Raw genomic sequence first — 19188 nt, forward strand, 5'->3', positions numbered from 1 at the left:
TTCTAATTGCTTCATCAACCAGCTATTCCCCTCTCTCCTTCTCGTTGGAACTCCCTATTCCTTGACACACAACTATATTGAAATGAGGTCAATTAATAACCATACAATGATTTCTAAGTGTTCAAGTGAAAGGAAGAATCATATGTCTCTCACTTTAAATCAAAAGCTAGAAATGGTTAAGCTTAATGAGAAAGCCATATCAAAAGCTGAGATAGGCCAAAATTTAGACCAAGTTTTGAATGCCAAGGAAGTTCTTATAGGAAGTTAAAAATGTTATTTCAGTGAACACACAAATGATAAGAAAGCAAAAGTCTTATTGTTAATATGGAGAAAGTTTTAGTGGTCTAGATAGAAGATCAAACCAGCCACAACATCCTCTCAAGACAAAGCCTAATCTAGAACAAGACCCTTACTCTCTTCAGTTCTGTGAAGGCTGATAAAGGTGAGGAAGCTGAAGAAGAAAAGTTTGAAGCTAACAGAGGTTGGTTCATGAGGTTTAAGGAAAGAAGCCATCTCTATAACATTAAAGTTCAAGGTCAAGCAGCAAATGCTAGTGTAGAAGCTACACCAAACTATCCAGAAGATCTAGCTAATTAATGAAAGTGGCCACAATAAAAAACAGATTTTTGATGTAGATGTAGAGGCCTTATTTTGGAAGAAGATGCCATCTAAGGTTGAGGAGGAGTTAAGATGCAAGAGTAGCAGAGGAGCCCTGAGCTTGTCTCATTTCTCAAACATAGCTAGATCAACATCAAATCACCTTGAACAACTAGGAAATTGATCTGAGGATTGAGAAATCTATCTGCACAATTAGAGGAAGATAACATGGCAGATATGAGGTTTGGAGATACAAATTAGTAGAGAGAAAAGCCATGGTGCCACCAGAGGAAGGGAGTCCTTTCCACAGAGAAGTCAGGGAGAGAAAGAGAGAGTGGGAGAGAGAGCAGTGCATATGGTTTTCAGAAGACACTGTGGTGTGGGATCCCCTGGGTCATACTGGGAGAAAATAGTCCCCTTCCTGGGGTACCTTTGGAAGAGGGTATTTTGTCTTTCCAAGGACACAAGGCCTGCTGGGCACAATTGAGTGGCCAATCAACAACAGGGGACAGAGTGCAGATAACCTGGTTGCAGCTTTTTGCTGTGCTTCATCATAGACTCCAGGCATCTACAAAGGCATGCAACTGCTTTTCTGGGACATAAAAGTACAGCGAGTAGTGCTGTAAGGCCCTCCTCCAGGAAAGGGGAATGGGTAAATGCCTTGCTGGGTCCTTTAAAATTTGCAGTTTTGATTCCAAACTACCAGCCAGAGACAAAACACAGGAGAACTGTGGTGCCAGGTGTGCCAACAGCCTGTGCATAGACAGGTTAAGGGCAGTGATGTGATGAAAGCCCAGGACACAGGAAGAGAGAAAGTTCAGTTTTCTGTGAGGTCCTCCTGAACAGTGGCAGCCAAGAATTCCCCTCCCTGGGGATGAGAGAGTGGGGTAATGCCATTTTCTACCACTGCTACCACCACCACCCCCTCCCATCCACACACCAACACTACCACCACCACCCCACACCACCACTAGCACCACCACCCCACACTCCCATCCACACACCAACAGAGAGAAACTGAGCACCTCTAGTGGAAGCTGGAGTCGCTTTTACCAAACCCAGCCCCCCTGCACCAGTCAGGGGCAACTTTACCATGGCAGGACTGACTGTGAGCCAGTGCAATGGGCCTCGCCCTCAGAAGACCAACACAGGTCCCCTGCATGTATTAACTCTATTGATCATAGAGTGTTCCAAAGCATCAGCTTCAGTTCTGGTGGAAATAGGACCAGGCTCTTTTAATATTTTTTAATTTTATATTTTTAAAATTATTTTTTATTTTATTTTATTTTATTTTATTTTATTTTTTTTTTTTTGTGAAGGGAGAGGAAGAAAGATAATATTAATCTCAAGCAGGCTCCATACACAGCATGGAGCCTGACATGGAGCTTGTTCTCACAACCCTGAGATCATAACCTAAGCCAAAATCAAGAATCAGATGCTTAATTGACTGAACCATCCAGGCACCCCTTTTGTTTTATGTGTGTGTGTGTGTGTGTGTGTGTGTGTGTGTGTGTGTATCTGAATCAGGCATATAGTTTTTTGTTGGTTTGTTGGTTTGTTTCCTTTTCTCATTTTTTGGATGAGCTTTCTTTCCTTCTTTTCTCTTTTATTCTTTGGAATCAGGCTTTTATTTTTTTGTCAGTTTATTTGCTTTTTTTGCTCTTTTTCCTTTTTTTATTTCTTGGATCAGACATTTTTTTGATCTGGTTTATCTTAAAAAATGAATTAAAACACATCTAGTTAAAGGTCCAAACACCCCACTGCAAGCAAGGAGGAACTCTGCAGAGGACTGACCTGTGGGAAAAAACAGCCAGAACACAACAGCAGAGTGCACACAACACACACCAGAAACACTACCTGATGTGCCAGGCCCTGGACAGTTTATGGCCCTTTCTTAATATAGTACTACTCTCAGGAGCAGAAAACATAATAAACTTTTATAATACACAAAAGACAGAAATGTAGACATAATGACAAGCTGGAGGAATTCTCAACAAAAGAAAGCTCAAGAAGAAATTACAGCCAGGTATTTTCTCAAAACAGATAAACAATATATCTGAACCACAGTTTAGAACAGCATTCATAAGAATATAAGCTGGGCTTGAAAGAACCATAAAAAACACCAGAGAAACCCAGGCTGCAGAGATAAAAGACCCCAAAACTAATCAGACCAAAATAAAAAATGTTGTAACTCAGATGTAAAACCTGTTGGATGTAATCACAACAAGGATGGAAGAAACAGAGGATCAAATAAATGATACAGAAGATTAAATTATGGAAAATGATGAAGCTGAAAAGAAGAGGGAAAGAAAATTATTAGATCATGAATATAGACTTAGGGAACTCAGCAATTTCCCAAAGTGCAATAATATCCATACCACAGGAGTCCCAGAAGAAGAGATGGAAAAAGGGGTAGATGGTTTATTTGAACAAATTAGAGCTGAGAACTTCTCTAATCTGGGGAGGAAACAGGCATTCAAGTCCAAGAGACACAGGGAACTCCCTTCAAAATCAACAGAAACAGGTCAACACCAAGACATATCATAGTGAAACTTGCAAAATACAAAGTCAGGAGAGAATTCTGAAAGCAGCTACAGACAAAATATCCTTAACCTACAAGGATAGACACTTATGGTTAGCAGCAGACCTGTCCACAGAGACTTATCAGGCCAGAAAGCTGTGGCATGACATATTCAACATGCTGAACAGGAAAAATATGCATCCAAGAATACTTTATCCATCTACTCTGTCATTCAGAGTAGAAGAGGAGATAAAGTTTCCAAGACAAGCAAAAACTAAAGGAGCTCGTGAAAACTAAACCATATCTGTAAGAAATATTAAGGAGGACACTAGAGCAGGAAGAGCCCAAAAAAGCAACAGGCTAGAAAGGAACAGAAGCAATCCATAGGAACAGCAACTTTACAGGTAATACAATGGCACTAAATTCATATCTACAAATAATTACTCTGAATGTAAATGGACTCAATGCTCCAGTCAAAATACATAGGGTATCAGAATGAATTAAAAAACAAACAAGAACCATTGATATGCTACTTACAGGAGAATCATTGTAGACCCAAACATACCACCAGATTGAAAGTGAGGGCATGAAGAACCATCTAACATATTAATTGACATCAAAAGACAGCTGGAGTAGCCATACTTACATCAGGCAAACTGATTTTAAACCAAAAACTGTAATAAGAGTTGAAGATAGACACCATATCATAATAAAGGGGTCTATCCAACAAGAAGACCTAGCGATTGTAAATATTTATGTTCCCAGCTTGGGAGCAGCCAAATATATAAACCAATTAATAACAATCTTAAAGAAGCTCATTGATATTCATCTAAGAATAGTAGGGGACTATAATACCCTGCTCACAGCAATGGACAGATCATCAAAGCAGAAGATCAGCAAGGAAAGAAGAGCTTTGAATGACATACTGGACCAGAAAGACTTAACAGATCTATTCAGAGTATTTTATTCTAAAGCAGCAGAATACACATTTTTTTGAATACATATGGAAAACTCACATAGTTTGTTTAGAATACATCACATACTGGGTCACAAATCAGCCCTCGAAGTACAAAAAGATTGAGATCATACCATGCATATTTTCAGACCAGAAGGCTATGAAACCTGAAGTCAACCACAAGGAAAAATTTGGAAATACCACAAATATAAGAAGGTAAAAGAACATCCTACTAAAGAATGAATGGGTTAACCAGGAGATTAAAGAAGAAATTTAAAAAATACATGGAAGGAAATGAAAATGAAAGCACAACAGTCTAAAACCTTTGGGATGCAGCAAAGGTGGTTATAAGAGGGAAGTATATAGCAATACAGGCTTTTCTCAAGAAACAAGGAAAGTCTCAAAAATACAAACTAACCATACACCTAAAGGAGTGGAAAAAGAACCATAAATAAGGCATAAAGCCAGAAAAGAAGGGAAATAATAAAGATTAGAGCAGAAATAAATGACACATAAATTTAAAAAACCCAGTAGAATGAAATTAGGAGCTCGTTCTTCAAAAGAATTAACAAAATTGATAAATGCCTAGCCAGACTTATCAAAAAGAAAAGAAAAAGGACCCAAATAAATATAAATCATGAATGAAAGAGAAGAGATCACAACCAATACCAAGGAAATACATTTATAAGAGAATATTATGAGCAATCTTGCGCCCACAGATTCGTCAATCTGGAAGAAATTGGTAAATTCCTAGAAACACATAAACTATCAAAACTGAAACAGGAAGAAAGAGAGAGTGTGAACAGAACATGGTTGCAAAAATTCTCAACAAGATACTAGTTAATTGTATCCAACAGTACATTAAAAAGATTTTTCATCATGATCAAGTGGGATTTATTCCTGGGCTGCAGGTGTGGTTCAATATCCACAAATCAACCAATGTGATACACCACATTAATAAAAAAAGGATAAGAACCATATAATCCTCTGAACGGCTGTAGAAAAAGCATATGACAAAATACAGCATCCTTTCTTTATAAAGACCCTCAAGAACAAAGGGATAGAAGGAACATACCTCAACATCATAAAGGCCACATATGAAAGACATATAGCAAGTATCATCCTCAATGGGGAAAACTGAGAGCATTTCCCCTAAGGTTAGGAACACAACAGTGATGTCCACTTTCACCACTATTGTTCACCATAGTACTGGAAGTCCTTGCCTCAGCAATCAGACAACAAAAAGCAATAAAAGGCATCCAAATCGGCAAGGAAGAAGTCAAACTTTCACTCTTTGCAGACAACATTTCTACGTAGAAAACCCGGAAAAGTCCACCAAAAAGTTGCTGGAAATGATACATGAATTCAGCAAAGTGACAGGATATAAAATCAATGTATAGAAATCTGTTGCATTTCCATACACTAATAATGAAGCACCAGAAAAAGAAATCAAGGTATCAGTCCCATTTATAATTGAACCCTCCTAAAAAAGATACATAGGAATAAACCTAACAAAAGAGGTAAAAGATCTGTATGCTGAAAAATATAGAACACTTATGAAAGAAATAGAAGACACAAAAGATTGGAAAAACATTCCATGCTCATAGATTAGAAGAACAAACATTGTTCAAATGTCTATACTAACCAAAGCACATTCAATGCAATCCCTATCAAAATACCACCAACATTTTTCACAGAGCTAGAAAAAACAATCTTAAAATTTGTATGGAACTAGAAAAGACTTCAAATAGCCAAAGTAATATTGAAAAAGAAAAGCAAAGTGGGAGACATCACAATTCCAGATTCCAAGCTTTATTAACAAAGCTGTAGTAATCAAGACAGTATGGTATTGGCACAAAAATAGACACATAGATCAATGGAACAGAATAGAGAACCCAGAAATAGACCTACAACTATATGGTCAACTAATCTTAAAACAGGAAACAATATCCAAAGGAAAACAGTCTTTTCAACAAATGATGTTGGGAAAACTGGACAGTAACATGCACAAAAATGAAACTGGACTGCTTTCTTACACCATACACAAAAGTAAATTCAAATTGGGTGAAAGAACTAAATGTGAGACACGAAACCATCAAAATCCTAGAGGAGAAAACAGGCAACAAACTCTTTGTCCTTGGCTGCAGCAACTTCTTACTAGACACATCTCTGGAGGCAAGGGAAAGAAAAGCAAAAATGAAATATTAGGGTTTCATCAAGATAAAAAGTTCTGCACAGTGAAGGAATTAATCAATAAAACTAAAAGGCAACTGATGGAATGAAAGATGATATTTGCAAATGACACATCAGATAAAGGGCTAGTATCCAGAATCCATAAAGAACTCAACAAAATCAACACCCCAAAAATAAATAATCCAGTTAAGAATTGAGCAGAAGACATGGATAGACACTTTTCCAAAGAAGACATCCAAATGGCTAACAGACACATGAAAAGATGCTCAATGTCACTCATCATCAGGGAAATACCAATTAAAACCATAATGAGATACCACCTCATAGCTCAGAATAACTAAAATTAACAACTCAGAAAACAGCAGATGTTGGTGAGGATGCGTAGAAAGGGGAGAACTCCTGCACTGATGGTGGGAATGCAAACTTGTGCAGATACTCTGGAAAACAGTATGGAGTTTCCTCCAAAAGTTAAAAATTGAATTACCCTATGACCCAGCAATTGCACTACTAGTATTTACCCAAAGTATACATAAATGCTGATTTGAAGGGGCATATGTACCCCGATGTTTGTAGCAGCAGTAACAACAATACCAAATTATGAAAAGAGACCAAATGTCCAGCAATGGATGAATGGATAAAGAGGATGTGGTGTACATATAAAAGGGAATATTACTCAGCCATCAAAAATGAAATTTTGCCATTTGCAGTGATGTAGATGGAACTAGTATATTAGGTTAAATGAAATAAGTCAGTCAGAGAAAGATAAATACCATATGATTTCACTCATATGTGGAATTTAAGAAACAAAACAGATGAACATAGGTGAAGGAATAGAAAAATAAAATAAGATAAAAACAGAGAGGGAAGCAAACCATAAGAGACTCTTAGTTACAGAGAACAAAGTAGGGGTTGCTAGAGGAGAGAAGGGTGGAAGGATATGCTAAATGGGTGGTGGCCATTAAGGAGGGCACTTGTTGGGATGAACACTTGGGTGTTATATGTAAGTGATGAACTACTAAATTTTATTTCTGAAACCAATACTTCACTGTATGTTAACTAGCTTGAATTTAAACAACAACAAAAAGAAAGATGACATCTAGGACTTTCATGGCTAGATAGATGTCACTGTCTGGCTTCACAGGTTCAAAGGACAGGCTAACTCTCTTGCTAGGCATTGCTGGCGACTTTATGTTAAAGCCAATGTTCATTTACCTTTCTGAAAATCCTAGGGCCCCTAAGAATTATGTTATATCTAGGCTGCCTGTGATCTATAAATGGAAAAATAAAGCCTGGATGACAGTACATCTGTTTACAACATGACTTAATGAATATTTTAAGCCCACTGTTTAGATGAGATGAGAAAAAAGAAGAAAAGATTCCTTTTAAAAATATTACTGCTTATTGACAATGCACCTGGTCACCAAAGAGCTCTGATAAACATGCACGATGAGACTGTTATCTTCATGCTTGCTCAAACAATATCCGTTTTATAGCCCATGAATTAAGGAGTGATTTCAACTTTCAAGTTTTACTATTTAAGAGATACATTTTGTAAGACTATAGCTGTCATAGATAGTGATTCCTCTAATGGATATGGGCAAATAAATTGAAAGCTCTCTGGAAAATATTCACCATTTTAGATATTATTAAGGACATTCATGATTGATGGGAAGAGGTCAGAATGTCAACATGAACAGGAGTTTGGAAAGTGTTGATTCCAACCCTCATGGATGACTTTGAGGGGGTCAAGACTTACGTGGAGGAAGTAACAGCAGATGTGGTACAAATAACAAAAGAGCTAGAATTTGAAGTGGAGCTTGGAGATGTTGAGTGAATTGGTATGATCTCATGATAAAACTTGAATGGATAAGGATTTGCTTTTTATGGATGAACAAATAAAGTGGTTTCTTGAGATGAAATCTACTCCTGGTGAAGATACTATGAAGATTGTTGAAAGGACAAAAAATGTTTAGAATATTACATAAATCTAATTGATAATGCAGCAGCAGTTTGAGAGGATTGGTTCCAATTCTGAAAGAAATTTTGTGGGTAAAATGTCATCAAACCCAATTCGTGCTACATATAGATCATTTCTGAGAAGAAGAGTCAATAGATATGGTATACTTCACTGTTATTTTATTTTAAAAAACTGTCACAGCCACCCCAGCCTTCAGCAACCAACACCCTAATCAGTCAGCAGGCATCAACATTGAGGCAAGACTCTACCAGCAAAAATATTTCAACTCATTGAAAGCTCAGATGATAATTAGCATTTTTAGCAATAATGTATTTTTAATTAAGGTATGTACATCATTTTAGATATAATGCTGTTGTACACCCCAGATAGACTATAGTTTAGCATAAACATAATTTTTATATGCACTGGAAAACCAAAAAAAAAATTCATTTGACTTGACTTATTTGCATTGTTGTAGTGTCCTCAAAACTGCAATATTTCTGAGGGATACCTGTATTATGTTGAATATACTTTTCACCATTAAGTATGATGTTAGCTGTGGGCTTGTAGGATATAGTTTTCATTATGTTGAGGTATGTTCCCTTTAAACCCACTTTGTTGAGAGTTTTGATTATAAATGGATGTCAAATCTTATCAAATGCTTTTTCCGCATCTATTGAGATGATCATATAATTTTTACCCTTCACTTTGTTAATGTGGTTTATTACATTGATTGATTTTCAGATTTGCTGAACTATCCTTGCATCCCTAGAATAAATCCCACTTGATCATGGTGTATGATCATTTTAATGTATTGTTGAATTTGGTTTGCTAATATTTTGTTGTGAATTGAGGCATTGATCTTTATCAGGAATATTAGCCTGTAATCTTTATGTGTGTGTGTGTGCTGTCCTTGTCTGGTTTGGGTATCAGGGTAATGCTGCCTCTTAAAATGAGTTTGAATGCATTCCCTCTTTTTAAAATTTTTGGAAGAGTCTGAGTAAGATAGGTATTAAATCTTCTTTAAATGTTTGGTATAATTCACCACCGAAGCCATCTGGTCCTGGAGTTTGTTTGTTGGGAGGATTTTTATAACTGTTTCAATCTCCTTAACCAGTCTCTTCAGATTTTGTATTTCTTCATGATTCAATCTTGGTAGATTGTGTTTCTAGGGACTTACCCATTTCTTCTAGTTTGTTCAATTTGTTGATGTTCATTGTAGTCTCTCATGAACCTTTGTATTTCTGTGGTATAAATTATAACTTAACCCTTTTTATTTCTGATTTTATTTATGTGAATCCTCCTTTTTTTCTTAGTCTAGCTAAAGGTTTGTCAATTTTGTTTGCCTTTTAAAGAATGAACTCTGTTTCATTGATCTTCCTTAGTGTATTTTTAGTCTTTATTTCCCCTCTGATCTTTATTATTCCCTTCCTTCTCCTAACTTTAGCTTTTATTGTTCTTCTTTTTTCTAGTTGCTTTATGTGTAATATTAGATTATCTGAGATTTTTCTTGTTTCTTGAGGTAGGCCTATATCTCTATGAATTTCCCTTATAACTGCTTTTGTTGCATCCCATAGATTTTTCTATGTTGCATTTCCATTTCATTTGTCTCAAGATTTTTTTTTTTAATTTCTCCTTTGATTCTTTCGTTGACCCATTGGTTGTTCAATAACACATTAATATACATATGCTTATGATTTTTCTAGTTTTCTTCTTGTAATTGATTTCTGGTTTCATACCATTGTTATTAGAAGAGATGCTTGATAGGATTTCAATCTTAAATTTATTGAGACTTTTTAAAAAAGGTTTATTTATTTATTTTAGAGAGAGAGAGCACACAAATGGGGGAGGGGCAGAGGGAAAGAGAGAATCTCAAGCAGCACCCCTGATCCAGCCCAGAGCCTGACGTGGGTTTTAAACTTACAACCCTAAGATCATGACCTGAGCCAAAATCAAGGACTGGACACTTAACTGACTGAGCCACCCAGGTACCCCAGACTTATCTTGTTTAATGATTTTAGTTATTTATTTATTTTGAGAGAGAGAGAGAACAAATGTGCAAGCTAGGGGGGAGGTGGAAGGGCTAAAGGTAGAGAGAGAATCTTGAGCAAGTATATTTATCAATGAGATTTTTACTTGCATACATTTTCTTGTTAATAATTATTAGTACCCTCTTTTTCAGCTCAAAGAAGTCCCTTTAACCTTTCTTATAAGGCCAGTTTAGTGGTAATGAACTCCCTTAGCTTTTACTTGTCTGGAAAACTCTTTACCTCTCCTTCAATTCTCTATGATAAACTTACTGGATAGAATATTGGTGGTTGGAAGTTTTGTTATTTTTTTTTTCCTTTTAACACTTTGAATATATCATGCAAATTTTCTGCTGAAATATCTGTTGATGGTATTATAGGGGTTCCATCGTGTGTTAAAGTTTTGTTTTTTTCTTGCTGCTTTTAAGATTCTCTTTAACTTTTGAAATTTTCATTATAATGTGTCTTGGTGTGGATATTTTTGAGTTCATTTTATTTGAAACTCTCTGGGCTCTCTGTTTCTGGATGTTTACTTCCTTCTGAGTTGAGGTCTTCAGTCATTATTTGTTCAAATAAGTTTTCTGCCCTTTTTTCTCTCTCTTCTCCTTCCAGAACTCCTATAATGTAAATGTTATTCTGTTTGATGTTGCCCTGTAAGTCCTTTAAACAGTCTTCGCTTTCTAAAATTCTTTTTCTTTTCACTGTTCTGTCTGGGTGAGTTCCACTGCCCTCATTTCCAGATCACTGATACTTTCTTCTGCTCCATCTAGTCTGCCATTTAACTCCTCTAGCATACTTTTCAATTCAGTTATTGTATTCTTCAGCTCTTTTCATATATTTTCTATCTCTTTGTTGAAGTTCTCCCTGTATGCATCCATTCTTCTCCCAAGCTTGGTGAACATTTTTATGACCATTACTTTAAGTTCTTTATCAAGTAAATTACTTATCTCTGTTTTATTAAGGTTTCTTTTCAAGGTTTTTATCTTATTCTTTTATTGGGAACATATTTTCCTATTTCTTAATTTGTTCAACTCTCTGTTTATTTCAATGTATTAGGTGAGAAAGCTACATCTCTCAGCTTTAGAAGAGTGGCCAGTATAGATGATGAACCTTATCATTTAACTTTGCCATTGGTTTTGGTTGTCTCTGGAATATTTGTGATTATCTAAGTAGCCTGATTTATTTTTTTATAGTTCCCAGATGTTGAGGGTATACCAAGACCTGTCATCTTAATCAGCACCTAGTTTTGGGCTGATTGGAGGCTAGCCCCTCAGGCAGCAGGTTTTAAAGTATGCAAATATATACAGTCATGTGGGACTGTGGTCATAATCCCTGCTGACCTCCTGTCCCAGCACTGTGGAGGTCTTCCCTAGGTAAAAGATGCAAAAATCAAGGCTCTGAACAAGGTGTAAGTGCCTTTCTGGAGGGTACCAGCAAACTGGTACTGCCAAGCTTAGCCTGCCAAGAACTATGTCTCTGATTACTTCAGTCCTGTTGGGCCTACAGATGCAAGGCTCCTGCATAAGATCCAGGAGATCAAGTAGTATCTCCTGTGTGGACTACAAGTGCCCACAGTTTAGCAAAGCAGAGCAAGATTGCAGGGCCAGTCCATGCTCACTGGCTTTAGTGGAACAGTGGGAAATCACAGAACTGTATCATGCCCACTGGCTTTTGTGAGGCAGCATATCCCTGGTATATTAATACATGACAGAATACTTACAGTTTTATTGAGTTTTAACAGTTTTAACCCCTTCTTTGTCCACCCTCATGCAAAGTCTCTTCACTTTTGAAATACAATTTAATTGTAGATGGCATGTGTATAACGGCAACAACAGAGTGAAGTCAACTAGGGAAGCTGGCAGATAGCCAAAATATGGTAGTTCCTTTTCATATTCATGTTGGTCTAAGATCTGTACATCAGGTTTGCAGGATAAAAATTAATTTTTTTTCTGATCAGTGTGCTTAGAGTTGATCAGTTACTGAAAAACAGAGTCACAAATGAGTTTACTCATAAAAGACTGAATGCAATCTCATCTGCCAATCTAGGTTACCTGGAGTAATGTAACTACCAAGTGAACCAGTTACTCATATTCTCTACTTTCCTGTATCAGATGTGTAAATAAAAAATTCTGAATCTTTCCAATAGGCCAAACATCTAGTAGGTGCTAGGGATATCATGATGAACACAAAGCAACCCCTTCCCTTATGCTTCTGGTCTAAGAGCTGGAAAAATAACTTTTGGGATTTTCAGGTCATACAGTTTCTGTCAGAACTATTAAATTGTACTGTTGTGTGAAAGCAGCCATAGACAGTACATGAATAGGCATAATTTCGTTCCAATAGAACTTTATGGACCCTGAAATTTAACTTGAATATAATTTTCACATGTCATGAAGTACTATTTTTCTTTTGCTTTTTCCCTTCCCAACCACTCAAAATATATATTTTTAAAAACATACATAGCTTGCAGGCCATTCATAAACCAGTGGTGGGCTAGATTTAGCCCATGAGCTAAAGTTTTCCAACCACTGTCTAGTCTAATGCAGAAGATAAATACAGAAACAAATTATTTCTATACAGTGTGATAAAAGCTAGAGTTCTATGGTTCTGTGGGAACCAGAGGAAGGCCATCTAACTTAACCCAAGGCATCAAAGAAAGTATCTTTATAAACATCAATCCCAGAGCTGAGTCTTAAAGAATGTTAATATGAAGGCATTAACTAAGCAAAGAAAGGGAAAACTATGCTCCAAGTAAAAAGCATAGAATGAACAGTCACAGAATTGATAAACAGCATGAAATTCTTGGGCAATGGTATTATTCTAGCACAAAATATAAGGAATGCCAGATGAAGTTGTAGGTAAGGGTAGGGATGAAGCTATAATTATGTCTTATTTACCATGCCTCTGGGCAATGAAGGCCACTGACAAGTTTTCAGCAGGGGAGTGGTATAATTGAATCTGTATTTTAGATTTATCTCTGTGGCAACACTTTGGCAGATAGATCTGAGAAAGCTGAAAGGCTACTGAAATAGTCCAGAGGTGAGATGATGAGGGCCTGAACCAGGCAAAAGCAGTGGAAATGGAGAGAAGAGGATAAATTCTAGAAGTGTCTAAAAGGTAAAATTAACATGGCTTAACAAGGAGATCAAGAAGTAAAAAATGACTGAGGTTTCTCACTTGAATGGCTAGGTGGATGAAAGTACCACCCAGTGCTACTGGAAAGTGAGAGAGTTTTATAAGCTAGATAATGAATTCAGATTTATATACATCGCTTGCATTTACTGTTGAGTTTTCCTGTGGAGGTTTTTACCAGGCCACTGTACATACGAATTTTGGGGACAGATTAGAACTAGAGATAAAGTTAAGAGCACAGATGTGGTAATTAAAACTATGAATGAGTGTAGTTGCTCAGATTCAGCACATAGAATAAGGAGAATCATAGGCCATGGTGATTAAAGGAGACTGAAAGAATAGGAGAAAATATTTAAGGCCTTGATGATATTAAACAGTAGCTGTAAAGAGAATGGAGTATGAGAAAGTTAAAAGAAGAAGAGGTTGCCGTAAGAGAGGTGGATTTAGTCTTTCACAACGGATTCCTGAAAATTAATCCGTAATGCCTCGAGGAACAGTCTGTCGGATATGGGTATCAGAATGATGCTAGTTTTAAAATCAATGTGAATAATTCTGCAGGATTTTCAATTCTATAACATTTCTAATATTCCTAGAAAATTTGAAGGAATTCACTGATAAAAAACATCTGGCCCTAAAGTATTTTTGGAAGTTCTCTTTGATAATTGTTTTCAATGTTTCTACGGTTACAGGCCCATTTTGTTTTAAACTTCCTACTAATGCACGGTGTTTAACATTTTATTAGATATTTCAAATTTGCTGAGGTTTTCAAATTTATTAAGGTACAATTATAGTAGTTTCCCATAGTTTAAAAAAGTTCTTTGTATTTCTTGTTCTATTCTATTTATCATTTAAATTTTATTTATAATTTATCTTTGTTTTCTTAATTAAATTTGCTAGAGGCTTATCTACTTAATTTATCTCCCTATAAAAACAACATACCCCTTGGCTTCATATTATATTGGATTCTTAATCATGTAATTTCATTCTTCATTTTTAATAATGAAATATTTAAGGTTATGAATTTACTTCTGAATATTGCTTTCAAAGTTTTGAGAAATTGTGATCTCATTTTTGTTTTGTTTTTATTAGTCTGCTAGTGTTTCTTTTGGTTAATACTTGCATACAAATGTGTTTTGAAATATTAAAGCAGTGGAAGACTTTTGTTCAAATTTGTTTCTAATTTGTAGAAGTTTTACATTATCATCAGAGAACAGGGCAAGCCTGATTTCTACTTCTAACAGTATGCAAAGATTTTCTTTGTGGCATACCATATGATCATTTAAAAAATGTTCTCTGAATATTTGAAAGAGGGTGTATTCACTGTCATCAAATATAATTTTGTTATTAATTAAATCTGATGAATTGTGTTTTTTAAATATTCTAAGTACTTATTTTCTTGGTCTACTTTATCTGTCATATTTAAATTGTATGAGCCTTCCATATAGACATTTCTATAGTTGTTCTTCTTTGAATTACAGTCTTTTCTTCAAATATTTGCATGTAAAAAATGTTTCATGAATATAATATCCTTAAAATAATTTGTATGTTCTATCAATATAAAATAAATCTTGTGGGACCAACAAGACTGTATGGTTATTGTTCCTGTTTCATTTTGTTTCCAAATAGATAAGTGACATGACCAGATGTCTTATCTAGAGAATAGATTGATCAGAAGGAGGATTGACAAGAAGATGAGAATCCAGTGAAAAGACTCTTCCAATAGTCCAGGTAAGAAATCATGAGCGATTGGATGAAGACAAAGGCTGCAGAGAGGTGTATAGCAAGTAGAATGACTAAGACTTGGAATTACTTAGATTGAAGAGGGTTGGGGCAAGTGAGATGAATTGAGAGTTAACACCTAGATTTCTGACTTGGTTGATCATGATCTAAAGGGCAATATAGGAGAAAGAGCTGGCGTGGCTTTTCAGACAAGGGCATTTTCTAAAGTTCTTCTTTCTCATTATATTCATCCCGAAGGACTGGAGTCCAGACCTAAACCTCAGTGCTGAAACCAAAGTCTAACTTAGTATAAAACACTATTAAATTTCAGGGGATCACATTTCATTTATGTGCTAAGAGCTCCTTCATAAATTTGAGGAACCATTTGGACTAAGAAAGAGGCTATAAATGCCTGATAATACCATTCCTGGGGTAATCCATACACGAAGGTTAACTTTTCCACAAGAGGGCAGCATCACCTAATAAATTATGTCATTGAGGGCCTCCGCCAATAGGCGCTGGGGGGAGGTTGAAAGGGTAGACAGGGAGCCATAGGACCTGCCACACCATGAAAACCAAAGGGCCCTACTATCTCCAAAGCCATAATTACAGATACTCCTAAGTGACTGCTAAGGGCAGATGTTGCTACAGCAGGAACAAAGAGAACATGGTGCTTACCAAGGGAGGATGAGTAGGTGACAGCCTGATGATACTCATTCTTAAGACTGGCTCAGAAGCCACCAGAGATGGTGTCTACATTCCCTCCAAGTGTTGCTATCTCTGTATAACCGGTATCTCCCAGGGAACTTTATTTCATGTTGAGAGCCCTAATGGTTTCCCTGCAAATCCGGTGCTGTGAAGATTAGGCTGGAAAGTACACTACAGTTCTGATGTTCTCCTTGTTTAATAATGTTTGGTTACTCCAATTGTGCTTCTCTTATACCCCAGGGAAAGGAATAGGAATGAAATTCCTTGAGACCTCATAAGTGAAAGGCATTTTAGATACATTGCCTCATTTAATCATCCCAACAATGCCATTATATCTGAATAGAACTAGGCAGTGCCATAAATGGGTCTATCTGAATCTAAAGCAAAAACTACTAAGCCACCTCTCCAAGAAGCCTTATTTAAAACCTAAATTACGATGATTCGAGATTGAGTCAGTGGCAATGCATCTATTGTATAAGGAATTACTTAACATGTTACTTCCTATTCAGGTTCATGAGCAGGGATGGCTTAATCTTAGGTGCCAGCAGGTAATCCAATAAATTAATGGGATCCTATGTAACTTCACCCTTACTAACTTAAAACTCTTTCCCCCTTATATATGCTCTCAAGATAAATCATTTGGATATAGAGCATGAGAATGGCAGAAGAATTAAAGATGGCTTCTATATTTTTGGTTTGGTTGACTGAATGCATGGTGATCCCAGGCACTGAGATGAGGAGCTTGGGAGAAAAAGCTGACATGTTAGGTTTTGAGCATATTGTGCTTGAAATGGTTCTGAGACATCTAAGTATAAATGCCCAGTGGGAAGGTGACTATAGGAGACTGGGGCTCAAGAGATATAGTCATAGATACATGTAAATGATAACTGAAACTCTGGAACTGAATGAGGTTTTCCATGGTATATTAATGAAATTAGAAAGAGTGGAACTAGGGAAAACACCAACACATAAGGGATGATCAGAGAAAGAGCAGGTAGTAAAGGAACATGGTTTTAAAAAATGAACAGAGAGGTAGGAAAGTAACAAGAAAATGGGGTATCTTGGAAGCAAGAAAGGAGAGTTTCACAAAGGAGAACATAATCCAGAGCAACAATGGCAAATGCCATATACTAGTCACACATGATGAAGACTGAAAACAACCCACTGACTTCAACAATTAAGAAGTAATAGTAGCTTTTGACAGAATAGTTTCAGTGGGGCTCTGAAGGTCAAATTCAGACTGTAGTGGGTAGAAAGCTAAATTGAGGATGAAGACAATGATTATAGACTCTCCTTTTGAGAGACTGAGTATGAACAAAAGGAGAAAGATGGGGCAGTAGCCAGAAGGGGAGGGAAGTAGGATTATGGGAAGATGCTTTAAAAATTTTTTTTTCTAGTAAAAATTAATTAAGATGGTGAAGCTCAGGTTCAAGTATAGGATAAAGGGAACAAATAAAAGGGAGAAGTACAAGCTCCAGTAACACGGAGCAAAGATACAGCAGCAAAATGGAAGAAGCCATATGGAAAGCTCACCACAATAAGCAAATGTGTAATGGCAGCAGAGCAACTGTGCCCAAATATGTCCTTACCTTCCTTCTGCTTTGACCACTCCTCTTATCTGGAATGCCTTTCTCCTCCTGATGGCTTATTTGTCCAATTCTACCCACCCTTTAGCTCAAATTCCACTTCCTCTATGAACTCTTACCATACCAATCTCTTCTGATGTACTCTCTCTTTCTCTTGAATTCTAATAGCAATTTCTGTCTGAACAATCCATTGAGCAAGCCTTCAGCCTATGAAATCCCCTATATTGTTTTTTTTTTTTCAAAAAGGTATTGCTAATTTGTCACACGTGTGTCTTTTCTCCCCCATTTGGCTGTATTCTCCTCAAGGGCAGGGTTTCTATCTTAGAGTTTTCCAGTTTCCAGAATGCCTACTATGGCTGGTAGTAAGGTTTCTTTAAATCTTGTGGTTGATTTAAATAAAAACTTGAAAAAATATAAATCTGTGGTGGAACAGAAGCAGCCTGTTATGAAGGAGACAGAAAAACACCAGGTTAAGTATGCCCTTGGTGTATATGGAATCATTTACTTCTCTCGGTAGCAAATAAGGAGACTGAGTCTTGCAGACATAAAATAAATTTAACCAGGGTGCAGAGGTACTATGTAGCAGTGTCAGGATTTGAACCAAGGACCTTTTCTCTTATGTCATTCTGCTTCAGTTGTCTGCAAAATTCTGTTCATGACACCTCTTTCTTTGATGATGTTTAGATAGAGACATACCTCTACTGAGGTTTTAGTACCAACCAAGCAGTTTCAGTGGCCACTATTCCTTATAGCAGCAAATCTCCCTGTACCTTACCTCCTGACAATCAGCTTGAGGATCCGGAAGGAGCCTTTGATGAGGATGAGGGCCTCTTGGCGGGACCCATACAATGGAGTGCCATTGATATTCACCAGCTCATCACCAGTCCTCATCTTCTGGGACAAGGCTGCCTTGCCCCCATCTTCAATCTGTGTTGCAGAAAACAAAACAGGAAGCAGGTGGTGAGATTACTCCTTACCCAAAATTCTACTTCCTGGTTCCTCCCAACGTCAGAGCCATAAGTAGTACTGGGGAATGGCTCCAGGAGGCTCCAGGAAACAGCTAAGAAGCTGATCACAGGCTAGTATTTACCTTGGGCAAACCCTTAAGGAAGGAAGCAATACCAAAATAATGGAATCTCTGCTCTGGAGAAATCCACATCCATCTGGGGAGACAAGAACTTCTAAATGAGAATGATGTTTGGAAGGAACATGAGAGTGTCAGTTGAAGTAGCAGCATAGCATAGCAAACTGTGAACACAAATTACAGCCAGAAGAGCTAGGCTCCAGCAAAATGACCTTTAGCAAGTCCTTTCCCATCTTTGGGCAGCCTTTGAAGCCTGGTAAAGTTGAGTTTGAATCTTCCTAGCTGAGTGACCTTGAGCAAGTTACCTAATATTTTTGTGTCTCAGTTACCTGATGGGGAAGAGTATGTACCTCACAGGGTTGTCAGCATAGGGAATATCTGAGAACATTTAAGTCCTCAATTAATGTAAGCTCTGATGATTATAGCAAGGGAGGGGACTCTGAAGACCTTGAGCATCCAACTCAATATTCTGTAAGTGGAATTGCAAATTCAAAAGATACAAAGGATGTACAACAATGTAACTGATCACATATCTATGTCTCTTCAACAAGTGCCTAGTACAGTGCTTCTAGGATATGGAACACAGAGGGCATTCACCAAATCTGGAAACATAGGTGTTCATGGTACCATCACAGCCTACAGAATTTCCATTGACCAGGGCAATCTTGGCAAGAAGGTAGTCAGGCTGGAGGGCATAGAAAGCAAAGGC

At 37.0% G+C, this 19188-nt stretch overlaps 1 protein-coding gene across 2 annotated transcripts in view; it reads right to left on the reverse strand.

Annotated features, from left to right (window-relative positions):
• The window catches only part of SHROOM4 (shroom family member 4), a 209866-nt gene that overhangs the window by 87990 nt on the left and 102688 nt on the right, over positions 1-19188 (reverse strand). For both annotated transcript variants that reach the window (XM_032843053.1, XM_032843052.1), the window contains exon 2: positions 18171-18322. In XM_032843053.1, coding sequence (XP_032698944.1) covers positions 18171-18322 — 152 coding nt within the window. The remainder of the gene's footprint in view (positions 1-18170; positions 18323-19188) is intronic.

Source organism: Lontra canadensis, unplaced genomic scaffold, assembly GCF_010015895.1.
Source record: "Lontra canadensis isolate GAN:19392208 unplaced genomic scaffold, GSC_riverotter_1.0 scaffold134, whole genome shotgun sequence".
Taxonomy (NCBI): Eukaryota; Metazoa; Chordata; class Mammalia; order Carnivora; family Mustelidae; genus Lontra; species Lontra canadensis.